The sequence below is a fragment of the Lasiosphaeria miniovina genome, assembly GCF_030549165.1.
Source record: "Lasiosphaeria miniovina strain SMH2392-1A chromosome Unknown B0T26scaffold_4, whole genome shotgun sequence".
Taxonomy (NCBI): Eukaryota; Fungi; Ascomycota; class Sordariomycetes; order Sordariales; family Lasiosphaeriaceae; genus Lasiosphaeria; species Lasiosphaeria miniovina.
In genome coordinates, this window is record NW_026848223.1 from 4,508,674 (window position 1) to 4,521,659 (window position 12,986).

The window sequence follows — 12,986 nt, forward strand, 5'->3', positions numbered from 1 at the left end:
CCCTGGGAAGCCTGCTGTCATGACGCGACGGTGGGGTCTGACTGGGATCGTCGCCGGCTAACGTTATTGGTCTTCCCTGGGAACGGACTGTCCCTATTCAGGAAGCACTGTCGAGATGGAATCGTGAAGCGAAAAACATGAGGAAGGAAAAGACTTCCACTGCGAGATGCAAAAAGCTGAATCTCTAAATAGCTCTCTCGTCGTGGATATGTCGGAAAGGCAAAGGCTGAGGCTTTGCCATCCGTCCCTTAACTTGTTGACACTTTTCCCAGTTTGCACCACCGCCTCCAGCCAACCCGGCTTAGACCCGAGGTCTTGCATGCTTGTCTCCAATCAGATGGTGGGCCCAAGTCTAAGGGGTAAGGTACCTCGTATGGCTGACGTTGCGCGGCTGCTTCATTTGGGTCCCCGTACTGGCCTCGAATTCGGGAAAAAAAAACAAGCGATCCCTTTCCATCCAGCCCCATCCCAGAAGCGCCGTTGTAGCACACTGTTGGATCGAACAGGACGTATTCTGTAGAGGCGACCTTGGGTGTTCGCCGGGCTTCTCATGCCGTCTCATTTCTTCAGACGCTCGTTTTAGACGTTTACAATTGCACATAACGTTCGTTTTGTTGTTCTTTCGTCTTTCCACCAGCACCGGCGGCCCTTTTTGCGAGCTGGCTTGAGCCCCCAATTGCCAGCGCCGCTCGTCACGAAACAGGGGTTCAAGGGGAGGACGTGGCTTGCTGCCCACGAGTCGAGACACTCGAGACACTCGACAACCCCGTCAATCTCTTGTCCCAACACGCGCCGACTGACGACTGACGATTGACGACTCCTCGCCCATCTATCACGGCCAGGACGCCTGACCGCGTCGTCAACATGGCTCTGAATCTCCCCCCGCTCGGCGGAGGCGGCGGAGGGGCCCATACCCAACCCTCGTTGCCCTCGTTACCTGTCCATCTGCAGTCGGACACGCACTTGACAGCACACCTCGCCAGCCGTTTTCATGTATCGTTGCCCACGGCTCGGCTGTCGTCGCACGCACTGATATGCCTCAACACCTACACCTCCTCCTCCAAGGGAGATGGCAACAGGGAGTCGAGCTCTATGAGCGCTGCCGAGGATTTGGCAGAGAGGGCTCTCATCCGGCTGGGCCACCGCTCTGAAAACCAAGCGGTGCTTTTCCTGTAAGCAAAGCTCTTGGGGGAAGGCGCGAAGTATCGCCGGTTGTTCGTTGTTGTACTGACTGTCTGAAATAAACAAGGGGTGAATCTGGTTCTGGCAAGACGACCGTCAGATCCCATCTCTTAACCTCGATCCTCAACAAGTCGTCCACCCCCTTCTCCAACAAGGTGTCTTTGGCGGCATTTGTGTTCGACACACTCACTACTACCAAGACGGCGACGACGCCGACGGCCTCCAAGGCGGGTCTCTTTTACGAGTTGCAGTACGACACATCATCCAGCACCAACCCCATGCTCATCGGCGCCAAGCTGTTGGACCACCGTTTGGAGAGGAGCAGAATCGCGGACGTGCCGACCGGAGAGCGTAATTTCCACGTGCTATATTACCTCTTGTCCGGTACGAGCCCGGCCGAGAAGACGCATCTCGGGTTTGACGAGCCCATTGGCGCGACTGCCCGGCGATGGAGGTACTTAGGGCATCCCACGCAGCTCAAGGTGGGTATCAATGACACCGAAGGATTCCAGCTCTTCAAGACAGCTCTACGGAAGCTTGAGTTCCCCCGCAGCGAGATCGCAGAGATTTGCCAGATCCTGGCATGCATCCTGCACATTGGCCAGCTCGAGTTTGAGACGTCGTCCAGCACCACAGTCGCTGCTGATGACAGTGGCGGCTTCTCCCACGAGGGTGGCCAGACCACAACCGCGGTGAAAAACAAGGATGTCTTGGGCATAATCGCCGCCTTCCTAGGTGTCAATGCGGCCGATCTTCAGACGACATTGGGCTACAAGACCAAGATGATCCACAAGGAGAGAGTGACGGTCATGCTGGACCCTACGGGCGCCCGGTCCAACGCGAACGAACTGGCGCGGACGCTCTACTCGCTCCTCGTCGCATATGTCACTGAGACCATCAATCAGAAGCTGTGCGCGGCCGAGGACTCGATAGTCAATACTCTCTCCGTAATCGATTTCCCCGGATTCCAACAGCAGTCGACCACGGGCTCGTCGCTTGACCAGCTCCTCAACAATGCCGCCACCGAGTCCATGTACAACCTGGCGCTGCAAAACTTCTTCGACCGCAAGGCCGACATGCTCGAGACGGAGGAGGTAGCCGTGCCTGCGACCAGCTACTTCGACAACTCGGATGCCGTCAAGGGCCTGCTGAAGTCTGGAAACGGGCTGCTCAGCATCTTAGACGACCAGACGCGCCGCCATCGCACTGATATGCAGCTGCTCGAGAGCTTGCGGAAACGCTTCGAGGGCAAAAACCCGGCTATCCAGGTCGGCTCGGCAACGGCCAAGCTGCCCGGTAGCAACTTCTTTACCGAAAACACGGCTGCCACCTTTACGGTCAAGCACTTTGCCGGTGAGGTTGACTACCCCATCAAGGGCCTGGTTGAGGAGAATGGCGAGGTCATCTCGGGTGATCTCATGAACCTCATCAACTCGAGCAAGAGCGCCTTCGTCTCGCGTCTGTTTGGCCAGGACGCCCTGCAAACCGTCGTCCATCCGCAAGAGCGGTCGACGGTCATGCAGGCGTCGGTCAGCTCGAGGCCGATGCGCGCTCCCAGTATCATGTCGCGGCGTGGACGCCCGGCGACGTCGCGCACTACCCGCATCCGTCCCGACAGAGACCAGTCGGTCGACCAGGGAAGCGATGCGGGCGACGGCGGCGGTAGAACGGCGACACTCAATGGGCGGAGTTTGGACCAAGGCGCGGCCGGTCAGTTCCTGTCGGCCCTCGACAATGTCACGCGGTCCTTCACCTCGCCAGGCACCAACTGCTACTTCGTTTTCTGCCTCAAGCCCAACGACCGGCGCATTGCGAACCAGTTTGATAGCAAGTGCGTGCGGGCGCAGGTGCAGACGTTCGGCATTGCCGAGATCAGCCAGCGCCTGAGGTCGGCCGACTTCAGCCTGTTCCTCCCCTTTGGCGAGTTTCTGGGCCTGGCCGACGCCGAGACGATGCTAGTCGGCAGCGAGCGCGAGAAGGTCGAGATGGTGGTCGAGGACAAGCGCTGGCCGAACAACGAGGTGGCCATCGGCTCGACGGGCGTCTTCCTCAGCGAACGCTGCTGGATGGAGATTGCGCAGCTGGGCGAGAGCATGTCGACTTCTGGCCGCTACGGGCTGCCGTCGGACGGGGGTGATGCCATTGGTGTGAATCCGTTTGGGCAGTCCAAGGAGCGGCTGGTGGCTTCGACGGGCACGCCCCAGACGCTGAGCGACAAGAAGGCGGGCTATTTCGGCAGCAACGACGTCGACGCGCGGTCCGATGCCGGCGCCTCGGCGTTCGGCGCTGGCGACATGTTCAAGAACCTCGACACGCGCGAGCAGATGGCCGAGAGAGGCAACGAGAAGGACCTGGTCGAGGTGGAGGAGTACAAGGACAGCGCCAGCCGCAAGCGCTGGGTCTTTGTCGTCTACATGCTGACCTTCTTCATACCCGACTTCGCCATCCGGCTGCTGGGACGCATGCCACGCAAGGACGTGCGCATGGCGTGGAGGGAGAAGCTGGCCATCAACATCATCATCTGGTTCAGCTGCGGCGTGTCTATCTTCTTCATCGTCGGCTTCCCCATGCTCATCTGCCCCAAGCAGTACGTCTACAGCCCCGACGAGCTGTCGCAAAACGACGGCAAGGACGGCAGGAGCGCCTTCGCCGCCATCCGCGGCCAGGTCTTCGACATCAGCTCGTACGCGCCCCGGCACTACCCGCCCTATCTGCAGACCAAGCTGCTCACCCAGTACGGCGGCCTCGACATCACGTCCCTCTTCCCCGTCCAGGTGTCGGCCATGTGCCAGGGCACGGGCGGCAACCCCATCGACCCTCAGGTCCTGCTCGACTACAAGTCGACCAACGTCTCGGGCTCGGCCGCCGTCATCAGCAGCCAGGACAAGAACTCAAAGTACCACGACTTCCGCTACTTCCACGGCGACGATTACCGCCCCGACTGGTTCTCAGAGCAGATGATCATGCTCAAGTCGAGCTATAAGAAAGGCAACATGGGCTTCTCTCCCGAGTACGTCAGAACGCTGGCTGCCAAGCAACAGTCGGTCGCAATGCTCAATGGCCGCGTCTACGACATGACCAAGTATATCATAGGCGGGCGAGGGATTGAGGGCAGAGAGGGCGATCCGGCGCCGGCGGCGGGGGCTACCGACTTCATGAACCAGCTCGTCGTCGACCTCTTCCAGCAAAAGGCCGGCGAAGACGTCACCAAGCTCTGGGACGCTCTGGGGCTCTCGCGCTCTGAGAAGACGTCGATGCAGCTGTGCCTGGACAATCTGTTCTATGTCGCCGACGTCGACACGCGTAACTCGGTGCGCTGCCAGTTTGCCGAGTACCTCGTGCTGGCCGTGTCGATCCTGCTGGCCAGCATCATTGGCTTCAAGTTCTTCGCCGCCCTCCAGTTCGGCACCAAGAATACACCCGAGAACCTGGACAAGTTTGTCATGTGCCAGATCCCGGCCTACACCGAAGACGAGGACTCGATTCGCCGCGCTATCGATTCAGCCGCCCGCATGCGCTACGACGACAAGCGCAAACTTCTCGTCATCATCTGCGACGGCATGATTATTGGCCAGGGCAACGACCGGCCAACTCCCCGCATCGTGCTCGACATTCTCGGCGTGTCCGAGACGGTAGACCCGGAGCCGCTCAGCTTCGAGTCGCTGGGCGAGGGTCTGAAGCAGCACAACATGGGCAAGGTGTACTCGGGCCTATACGAGGTGCAGGGCCACATCGTCCCCTTCCTAGTCGTCGTCAAGATCGGCAAGCCGTCCGAGGTGTCGCGTCCGGGCAACCGTGGCAAGCGGGACTCTCAGATGATCCTCATGCGCTTCCTCAACCGCGTCCACTACAATCTGGCCATGAGCCCTCTCGAGCTCGAGATCTACCACCAGATCCGCAACATCATCGGCGTCAATCCGACATTTTACGAGTTCATCATGCAGATTGACGCCGACACGGTCGTGGCGCCCGACTCGGCTACACGCATGGTGTCGGCCTTCCTCGACGATACGCGCCTAATCGCCGTGTGCGGAGAGACGGCCCTAAGCAACTCCAAGTCGTCCTTCATCACCATGATCCAGGTGTACGAATACTACATCTCGCACAATCTGTCCAAGGCCTTCGAGTCCCTCTTTGGCTCTGTTACCTGTCTTCCCGGCTGCTTCTCCATGTACCGTATCCGCGCGGCCGAGACGGGCAAGCCGCTGTTTGTCAGTCGCGAGGTGGTTGACAATTACGCGACTATCCGTGTCGACACGCTGCACATGAAGAACCTGCTACACTTGGGCGAGGACCGTTACCTTACGACGCTGCTCCTCAAGTACCACTCCAAGTACAAGACCAAGTACATCTTCGATGCGCACGCGTGGACCATCGCGCCCGACTCATGGCAGGTCTTCCTCTCTCAGCGCCGTCGCTGGATCAACTCGACTGTGCACAATCTCATGGAGCTGATCCCCATGGCGCAGCTCTGCGGCTTCTGCTGCTTCAGCATGCGCTTCATTGTGTTTGTCGATCTGATGTCTACCATTGTGCAGCCCGTGACTATTGCCTACATTGCCTATCTGATTGCTCTGGTGGCCACTCATGCCACCGTGGTGCCCGTCACGGCCTTTGTACTGCTGGGTGCCATCTACGGTCTGCAGGCCATCATCTTCATCCTCCGGCGCAAGTGGGAGATGATCGGATGGATGATCCTGTACGTGCTCGCTGTGCCCGTCTTCAGCTTCGGTCTGCCGCTGTATGCCTTCTGGCACATGGACGACTTCAACTGGGGCAACACGCGCGTAGTGGCCGGCGAGAAGGGCAAGAAGATTGTCATTACGGACGAGGGCAAGTTCGATCCGGCCAGCATCCCGCGCAAGAAGTGGGAGGAGTACCAGGCCGAGCTGTGGGACGCGCAGACGTCGCGCGACGACGCCCGGTCCGAGATATCGGGCTTCTCGTACGCGACCAAGCCCAACGCGGCGGTGTCCGAGTACGGCGGCGGCGGCTACTATGCCAGCCGGCCGGGCTCGACCACGGGCTACCCGCTCGGGGGATACACGGACAAGATGATGATGGCGCCTGGCGTCAGCGTCGCTGCGGTGCCGAGCCGACTGTCCATGGCCGCCTCGGACATCCTCAACAACGGCAGCAACAACAACTCGCCCGGCGGCAACAACCGCGCCAGCCAGTTCGGCGGATCGCAGTTCTTCACGTCGCCGTCGCAGCAGGAGCTCGAGATGACCAACCTCGGCGTCGGCCTGCCCAGCGACGATACGCTGCTTGCCGAGATCCGCGAGATTCTGCGCACGGCCGACCTCATGACGGTCACCAAGAAGGGCATCAAGCTGGAGCTCGAGAGGCGCTTTGGCGTGCCGCTCGACTCGAAGAGGGCGTATATCAACAGCGGTAGGTCCCCCCTCCCCAACACCCCAATCTGCTTATATACTTTTACTTGTTATATGTCATTACTGAATGCTGACTTTATCTGTGGTAATCTAGCCACGGAAGCGCTCTTGTCTGGCCAGCTGTAGAAAAAATACTTCCCTATTGTTTGGCAGTCATGGCCTCTTTACACACAGAAAGCCATTTATCACTATATTCCTCATGTCTCTCGCATACTACACGTCGCCTTACCATCTAATTTACTATCTACTACCACTGCCACTACTACTACTACTACCACGACAAGAATCTAATTGCATTACATTTGCATTGGCATTGCATACTCGCCAATTTAGGCGGGCCAACAGGGGAAGGGGGATGTTTTTCTTGTGTCGCTGTGCTAACCGTTGCACTGTTGTTGAAAAGAGGAGAGAAGGTGGATAGGAGACAAGGGAAGAGACAAGAAGAAGAAAAGAAGGCCGACAGAAGATGGCAATTAGGAAGGGGAAAGGTTATTATGTCTGGCTCTCTCTCTCACTTACTCCACAAACAGAGAAAGCGGTGTTCTGGCCGCCGAATTTGGCTGGCGCATGTCGCCATTTTCTGCGGCTTCGACACCAAGCGCACAAGTCTCTTACAAGCACCGTGTGGGTACCTAATACCTGTGCCATAGTAGCCTTTCTACCCCCTCTCGTCTCCAACGCTAGTGCAGTGAGAGCTCACCGAGGCAAGTGGGAGAAACGGAGCTGGAAGCTGTGGAGATGACGACACCTTTGGATCCTTTCGGGCTTTCCTAATAATCTCCCTTATCCGAGTATATAATCCTGTATCCTCTCTTTCTCACCTCTTACCATTCGGAAATACTACTTTTTGTAGTTTGTTAATCTAAGATATTAGCATCGCTAATAAGAGTTTTCTGCCTGCCACGAACATCTATCACCCTAAGTCTTTTCTGCCTTGCCGAAGAATACCTCTCATTCGAGAGTAGAGCTTTGCTGATGAAACGCTACATAATGCTATCTGCCAACACCTCTGGGTCCTTCCGAGCATCGCGAAGGATCTGCTTCATCGAAGAATAGAGCTCTGGTTCCAGCCGCTTCCACCTTTTTCCGTCTGGGAATACTTTCCTCCGCAGTCTACTGACCCATGGGATCAACGGCTGGTAGTGTAAAGTGAAAATTTCAGTTACGCTCTTGATAAAATCTTCCTCGTCATCGATCTCGCCCTTTTTGGACTGAACTAGCATATGGTCATTCTGGTAATTCCAGCTGTCAAATCCGGTTGACCCAATATCTTTGCCCTGGGCGTTATAGCGGATACACGTCCAAAAGAGCACCCAGAAAAATGACTCGAGATCGTGCATAAACGAATGTGGCTCGCCCTGAAGAGCCCCGATGGCCATGAAAGCCCTTGTGCCGGTCTTTCCCTTCGCTCCGGAGGCACCTTCTTGTTGTACTCGGACGGCGAGGTCAAGATCAATCAAGAAGGAAGGGAGGGAAGGGTTGTTTTCGTCCTCGTTGATCATGAGGTTGTTGATGGAGATATCTCTGTGGAGGAGGCTAGCCATGTACAATGATTCGTGTCCTTTGATACAACCCTCCAAGGCGGTAAGCAGAGCCGCTCGGGAGCTGGCCTTGTAGATCGGCTTTCCATAGTCGCGAAGAATGACACGCCGATGTATTCGATTGAGCAGCAAATCGCTGCCAGCCTTGATCGTAAATGCTGAACCGGATCGCTTGCTCGGTGGTAGCGGTGCGCCAGCTTGGCTGTACGACCGCTTCGTACCAGTAGCACTACTACTTTGGCCTTTCCGTGGGGCACCTGCCGCGCTCGTGCTCGGCGAAACCACCGACCTTCCTTTTCCGTAGTTGGTAGCGCTCGTAATATCTAGCCCCTTTCGAACATTGCTTCCAATATCGTCATCCATACCGTTCACCTGGCCCGTCTCATGATGGTAATATAGGGCCACCTTGACCACGCCTTTGCCTGTCGCCTCCCGGAGCAAGTCGCCTTCCTCGTCTCGGTTTGGCCATTGCCACGAATCTTTAATAACCAACGGGTTCTGCGGATCCTCTTCACGGCGGGCCTTCCAACAAGTCGTCGCTCGGCCAACTATACAGCGTGTTCGCTGCATTGCCTTATCAATAACGAAGCGCTCCGTTAAGCCGTTCCGGTTGATCATAATGAACCGTTAACCGTTGGCTGTCATAAATGTCGGATCGAAACCGAGCTCCTCTTCGTTCATCCATAAGAATCCGAGTATCGTAGAGACGAATTGCTGTCCTTCCTTATTGATATCGAATTTTTCAGACGCAATCGCCCTTAGCCGGTCAAACGCATATATTCTCATATAGGACCCGCAGAGGGTGAAGCCCAAGACGAAACGACGAGTATCTTGAGCGGAGAGCACCTCTCTCGCATACGTGGCGATAGAGATCATTGCAATTGATGGTATATCGGCAGAAGGGTTGCTCTTCAGTTCACCTGGCACGAGGGCATGCGACAAGTGATATCTGAAAACTTTTCCCGCCGTGGGGTCCGCCGTGGGGTCGTACGTAAAGTCATCCTTCACGAATCCGATGTCCACACTACGCTTTCCTCTGGAGCCTGGGAGGGGCGTATTCGGTTGCGCCAACAACTTTCGTCAAGGTGTCGAGGTGGAATTGTAGTCTCCTGCGAATGCCTCCAGCTTTGGGATTAGGTCGCTAAACCAGGCCAGTATGTGCCCCTCTTTCGCACCCGCCGGCCATTCGCTCCACCCTTCGCTACCAAAGAGCGGATTACTACTATCCATGCACTACTATCCATGCACTTCTTGAAAACGGTCTTGGACGTTGCTTCAAGACTTGTCACGCCTCCAAAGTATGCTTCGCGGAAACGGCGAACATCGACATAGACAAGACCAAGCTCAGACTTCAGGACCGGGTCAATATTATCGTGGTACTCGGAGGAGTTCACTAAGCTGCTCGTGGTGCGTCGCGAGGGCGTTTGTTGGAGGGAAGATGCTACAGGTCGGGGGGGCGGGGTGGGTTCTGTGACGTCGTAGACGTATTTCCAAATGAGGATATCATTAGAGTGGCTATCGAGAGCTAAAATGAGGAGAGGTTTGATACGGTCGAGGTCGAAGTCGTTGAAAATAATAGCGGAAACGAGTCTCAACATGTCGCTAATGAGGGTTTAACTACTGCTGTTAGAGGGGAGTAGAAGAGAGGTCTGGAGGCCTTGCAATGCCGCAATAAGTTTAATAGCGAGATTCTAGAGGTCTATACGATAATTAGAGGGAACCATAAGAAAAAAGCTGCGCTGACTTTCTTACCTTTCTGGCCAAGCTGCTCCAACGCATCTGGGGTGCAGGAGACAGCGGCTCCTTCGCAAATCGAAGTGAACGAAGTGCGGAAGGCATCGAGACCTTTCCCGATGGGGTTGTCATTAATGATCTTCAACCGCGATTGTTGATCTGCCATTGCGTATGGGGTCTCGAGATAGAGAGTAAAATAAGCCACCTGAAAAGTCAGGAAGGGTTCAGCTGAATGGAGCCTCTTTTTTCCTTTTTTTTCTTTCTTTTTTGCCTCCGGCGGCACCTACGGCGGCCTGTCCTCGCTTCGCTCGAGGGAATGGGTGGCTGGGCCATTTTCCGCCGCACGCAATGATCAATAGCTGGAAGACCGTGAAGCATTCTACGCACCTGTTTATACCTGGAAAGCGATAAATCGTGCGTGCGATTGATTGAGGTTGTGTTGCGAGGTTGTAGGAAGAAAGTGGTTATTTTGACGGGGAGCTACACCTCCTCCGGGGTAATACATGTTAACGTAAGAAGGTGGCAAAGTTAGTGATTAGCGAGATTTCCCTAAAAGATACTAAAATTGCTGGCGTCGCTTCGTTCGTCAGTCGCGTGACCCTTCGCTGCGCTACGGGACGCTTCCTTCCTCTCTCTCGCTCCTGGCAATTTAGAGCGCGATAGTTAGCTTATTTAGATAACGCAGAGAGCAAGCGAAGCGACAATATCCTGCCCGGAGGCCAACAACTCCGATGCTCTAGAGATCTTTTCTTATAACGACGGCTAAACCTACATAACTAAATCTTATATCTATACAATAGAGCTATTAGTTATATACCCGCTCATATCGCTCGAGTCAACCTTATCTTCCTAGAGATCTAATAGCTGCAACTTCTTTGCCTCGTAATCCGCTATCTTCAATTGTATGCTCTGTACCGGCACTTCGCGGTATATCCTACTCCGATCAAACGGCGACTCAAACATTAGGCCATCCAAGTCTTGACCCTGGAAACTGCTACGTACGATAGGCCGGACGCAAACTCTGGCGCGGAGATATCATAAAAGAGTAACGCCCTGTGACTTATATATTGTGATTGCGTAGCAAACAAGCAGTGGAAACTACTCCCGGTAGCCAGTGCCAGCCCCAGGAACAAACTCCTGCTAAACCCTAAGGATAGGAACCACCAGCTTAGCCCTATTACGAAGCTCTTCTCCGCTAGGTAACAGGAACGGCGGCCCAATATAGTTATCAAACGTAACTATAATAACCTGCGGTGGGTCTTCCAGCACGTTAGCGCCTTCAGCCCACGAGATGCCGTATATAGTACCCTGGGCACCGTTCACAAGCCTACGTTGGCCTAGAGGTTCCTCGTTAGTATGACCCGGCAACTAATATAAAGAGGTAATCGTTTGATTAGATTGCTAGCGTTGGAGGACTCGACTCTCCCTACGCCTACGCTTTCGTTCACCTGCACAACCGCCTTTCGTAGGCCTAGGAGGTGCTAATGGTTGTATTCGTTAACCTACGCCTTAATGTGGAAGATGCGGAGGGCATTATCAAAAGCCTTAACCTGAGCCGGAGGCAGTTTGATCGCACATCTCGACGTGAGAAGCTCCCACGACGAAACAGATACTTTGGCCTGCCGTAATTCTTTCAGGGCTTACCGGAATAGAGCCTGGTCTTCACCCTGTTGCCGTTAGACTGTGGTTAAGAATACCGACTTATCAAACGAAAGGTGAGATTCTGGCGAGGCGCAAGGGCGGGACTTTGTCCGCGGGTTACGGCAGCAGCTACAGAAACTCTTACGTTCGACGCGGCTCTATAGGAATGAAGTTTGTTACGATCCTGGTTCAAAGGTGTAGAGGGCGTCGCCCGCCCGCTGCAGATTGGCTGGAACGGCACTTAGGGTGAGGCTCTCGCCAAGAGAAGGTGCATCCAATTAGGGAGTGCTCAGTGGGGCCAGTGCCAAGGTGCACTGAGCATGGCTGAGCTCAGTAGGATCAGTGCGGAGACCCACCGAGCGCACTGAGCAGGGAGCTCAGTGAGGATCAGTGCGTCTAGGACTGAGCACGACTGAGCATGTAAGGCAGGAACTCTGATTGGTTGCTCATAGTTCTATATAGGAGCTGGCAGCACGCTCTCTCTGGGGGAACGGTTCTGCAGCTATCAATGCATCTGGTTAAGCATACTTTGGTTGTGTGTTGAAAGCCTGTCTTTCGCAATCTGTGCACGATACTCCTTGTCTCCTGTCATCTCCTACCTGCCGTCCAGACCCCCACAATCCTAGGCCGGGCCTAGCTCCGTGGACCTGTTGTCCAGATTGTAACAAAGTTAGTAAGGAAACCAAGGAAGATAGGTCTAATAGACTTACCTGCTACCTACCGCGATTACGGCAATCCGCGTAATTAAGGACGATCCGTCGAGGGCCTCGGAACGACCGGAATTGGTCGATGTCATTCTCAACGCCGCAGTATTACAAACCACTCGACTGTTAGGGTCGTCTGTCTGTAAGGGAGCACGGGCTCCACAGAATGCTGGGGTTGGTAATTATGAAGATAGAACAAAGGGCAAGCTCCTTTTGCACGGGTAATACAGCCAAATCGGAATGCCACTCAAAGTGTATGAGTGCAGTGAATGTGTATTGCTTGCTTGAAGAACCAAGCAAGAACTATCTAAGACCGTGGCTACGGTCGTCGTATATATCTATCTAAGGCGAACCAATCAGAGCGTTGGTCCTGGGTGATCAGTGCGGTCAGTGTGCTCAGTGCGGTCAGTTCTCTCACTGATCGCCCTGACCATACTGATCGTACTGACCGCCTCGTTATTGGCTGCACTCGAGGGAAGCGGGGAACTACCCCACTTCCTGGCGTCAGCCAATAACGGGAGGCTCCGTGCAGCCTCCTGCGAGCCTGAACCAGGATCGTAACACGCAGGTGTGGCAAACTTTGCGGGCAGCCGCCTCCGCCGCGTCCGCTATAGATACCGAATAACCTGGCCATAATAGGCAAAACGGTACTATAGAGGAAAGGAGGTTAGCTACGAAGAGCGGGTAGATTGTAAGGTTCGTCGAAGGTACTACGGTACGAATGTATTGGAAAAAGAAAAGCAATTGTGGGGTGGTGTTACGAATCCTTGTTGAAATGCGCAATAGTGGAG

General features: G+C 55.1%; 3 protein-coding genes across 3 annotated transcripts; 2 read left to right on the plus strand and 1 right to left on the minus strand.

Moving 5' to 3' along the window:
• Positions 1 to 864: 864 nt before the first annotated feature.
• B0T26DRAFT_647910 (glycosyltransferase family 2 protein) lies at positions 865 to 6,701 on the plus strand (the record flags this gene model as incomplete). Its single annotated transcript, XM_060437950.1, has 3 exons — positions 865 to 1,172; positions 1,250 to 6,576; positions 6,670 to 6,701. The coding sequence occupies 3 exons, from the start codon at positions 865 to 867 to the stop codon at positions 6,699 to 6,701; spliced, it is 5,667 nt and encodes a 1,888-aa protein (XP_060296898.1).
• Positions 6,702 to 7,558: 857 nt separating this feature from the next.
• Positions 7,559 to 10,016, minus strand: B0T26DRAFT_741181 (uncharacterized protein; the record flags this gene model as incomplete). The annotated part of the gene is made up of 6 exons (XM_060443936.1): positions 7,559 to 8,664; positions 8,749 to 9,159; positions 9,292 to 9,349; positions 9,406 to 9,641; positions 9,735 to 9,807; positions 9,861 to 10,016. The coding sequence occupies 6 exons, from the start codon at positions 10,014 to 10,016 to the stop codon at positions 7,559 to 7,561; spliced, it is 2,040 nt and encodes a 679-aa protein (XP_060296899.1).
• Positions 10,017 to 12,361: 2,345 nt separating this feature from the next.
• Positions 12,362 to 12,541, plus strand: B0T26DRAFT_711885 (uncharacterized protein; the record flags this gene model as incomplete). Its single annotated transcript, XM_060442060.1, has 1 exon — positions 12,362 to 12,541. One exon carries the CDS (start codon positions 12,362 to 12,364, stop codon positions 12,539 to 12,541), a length of 180 nt encoding a protein of 59 aa, XP_060296900.1.
• Between the last annotated feature and the right edge of the window lie 445 nt (positions 12,542 to 12,986).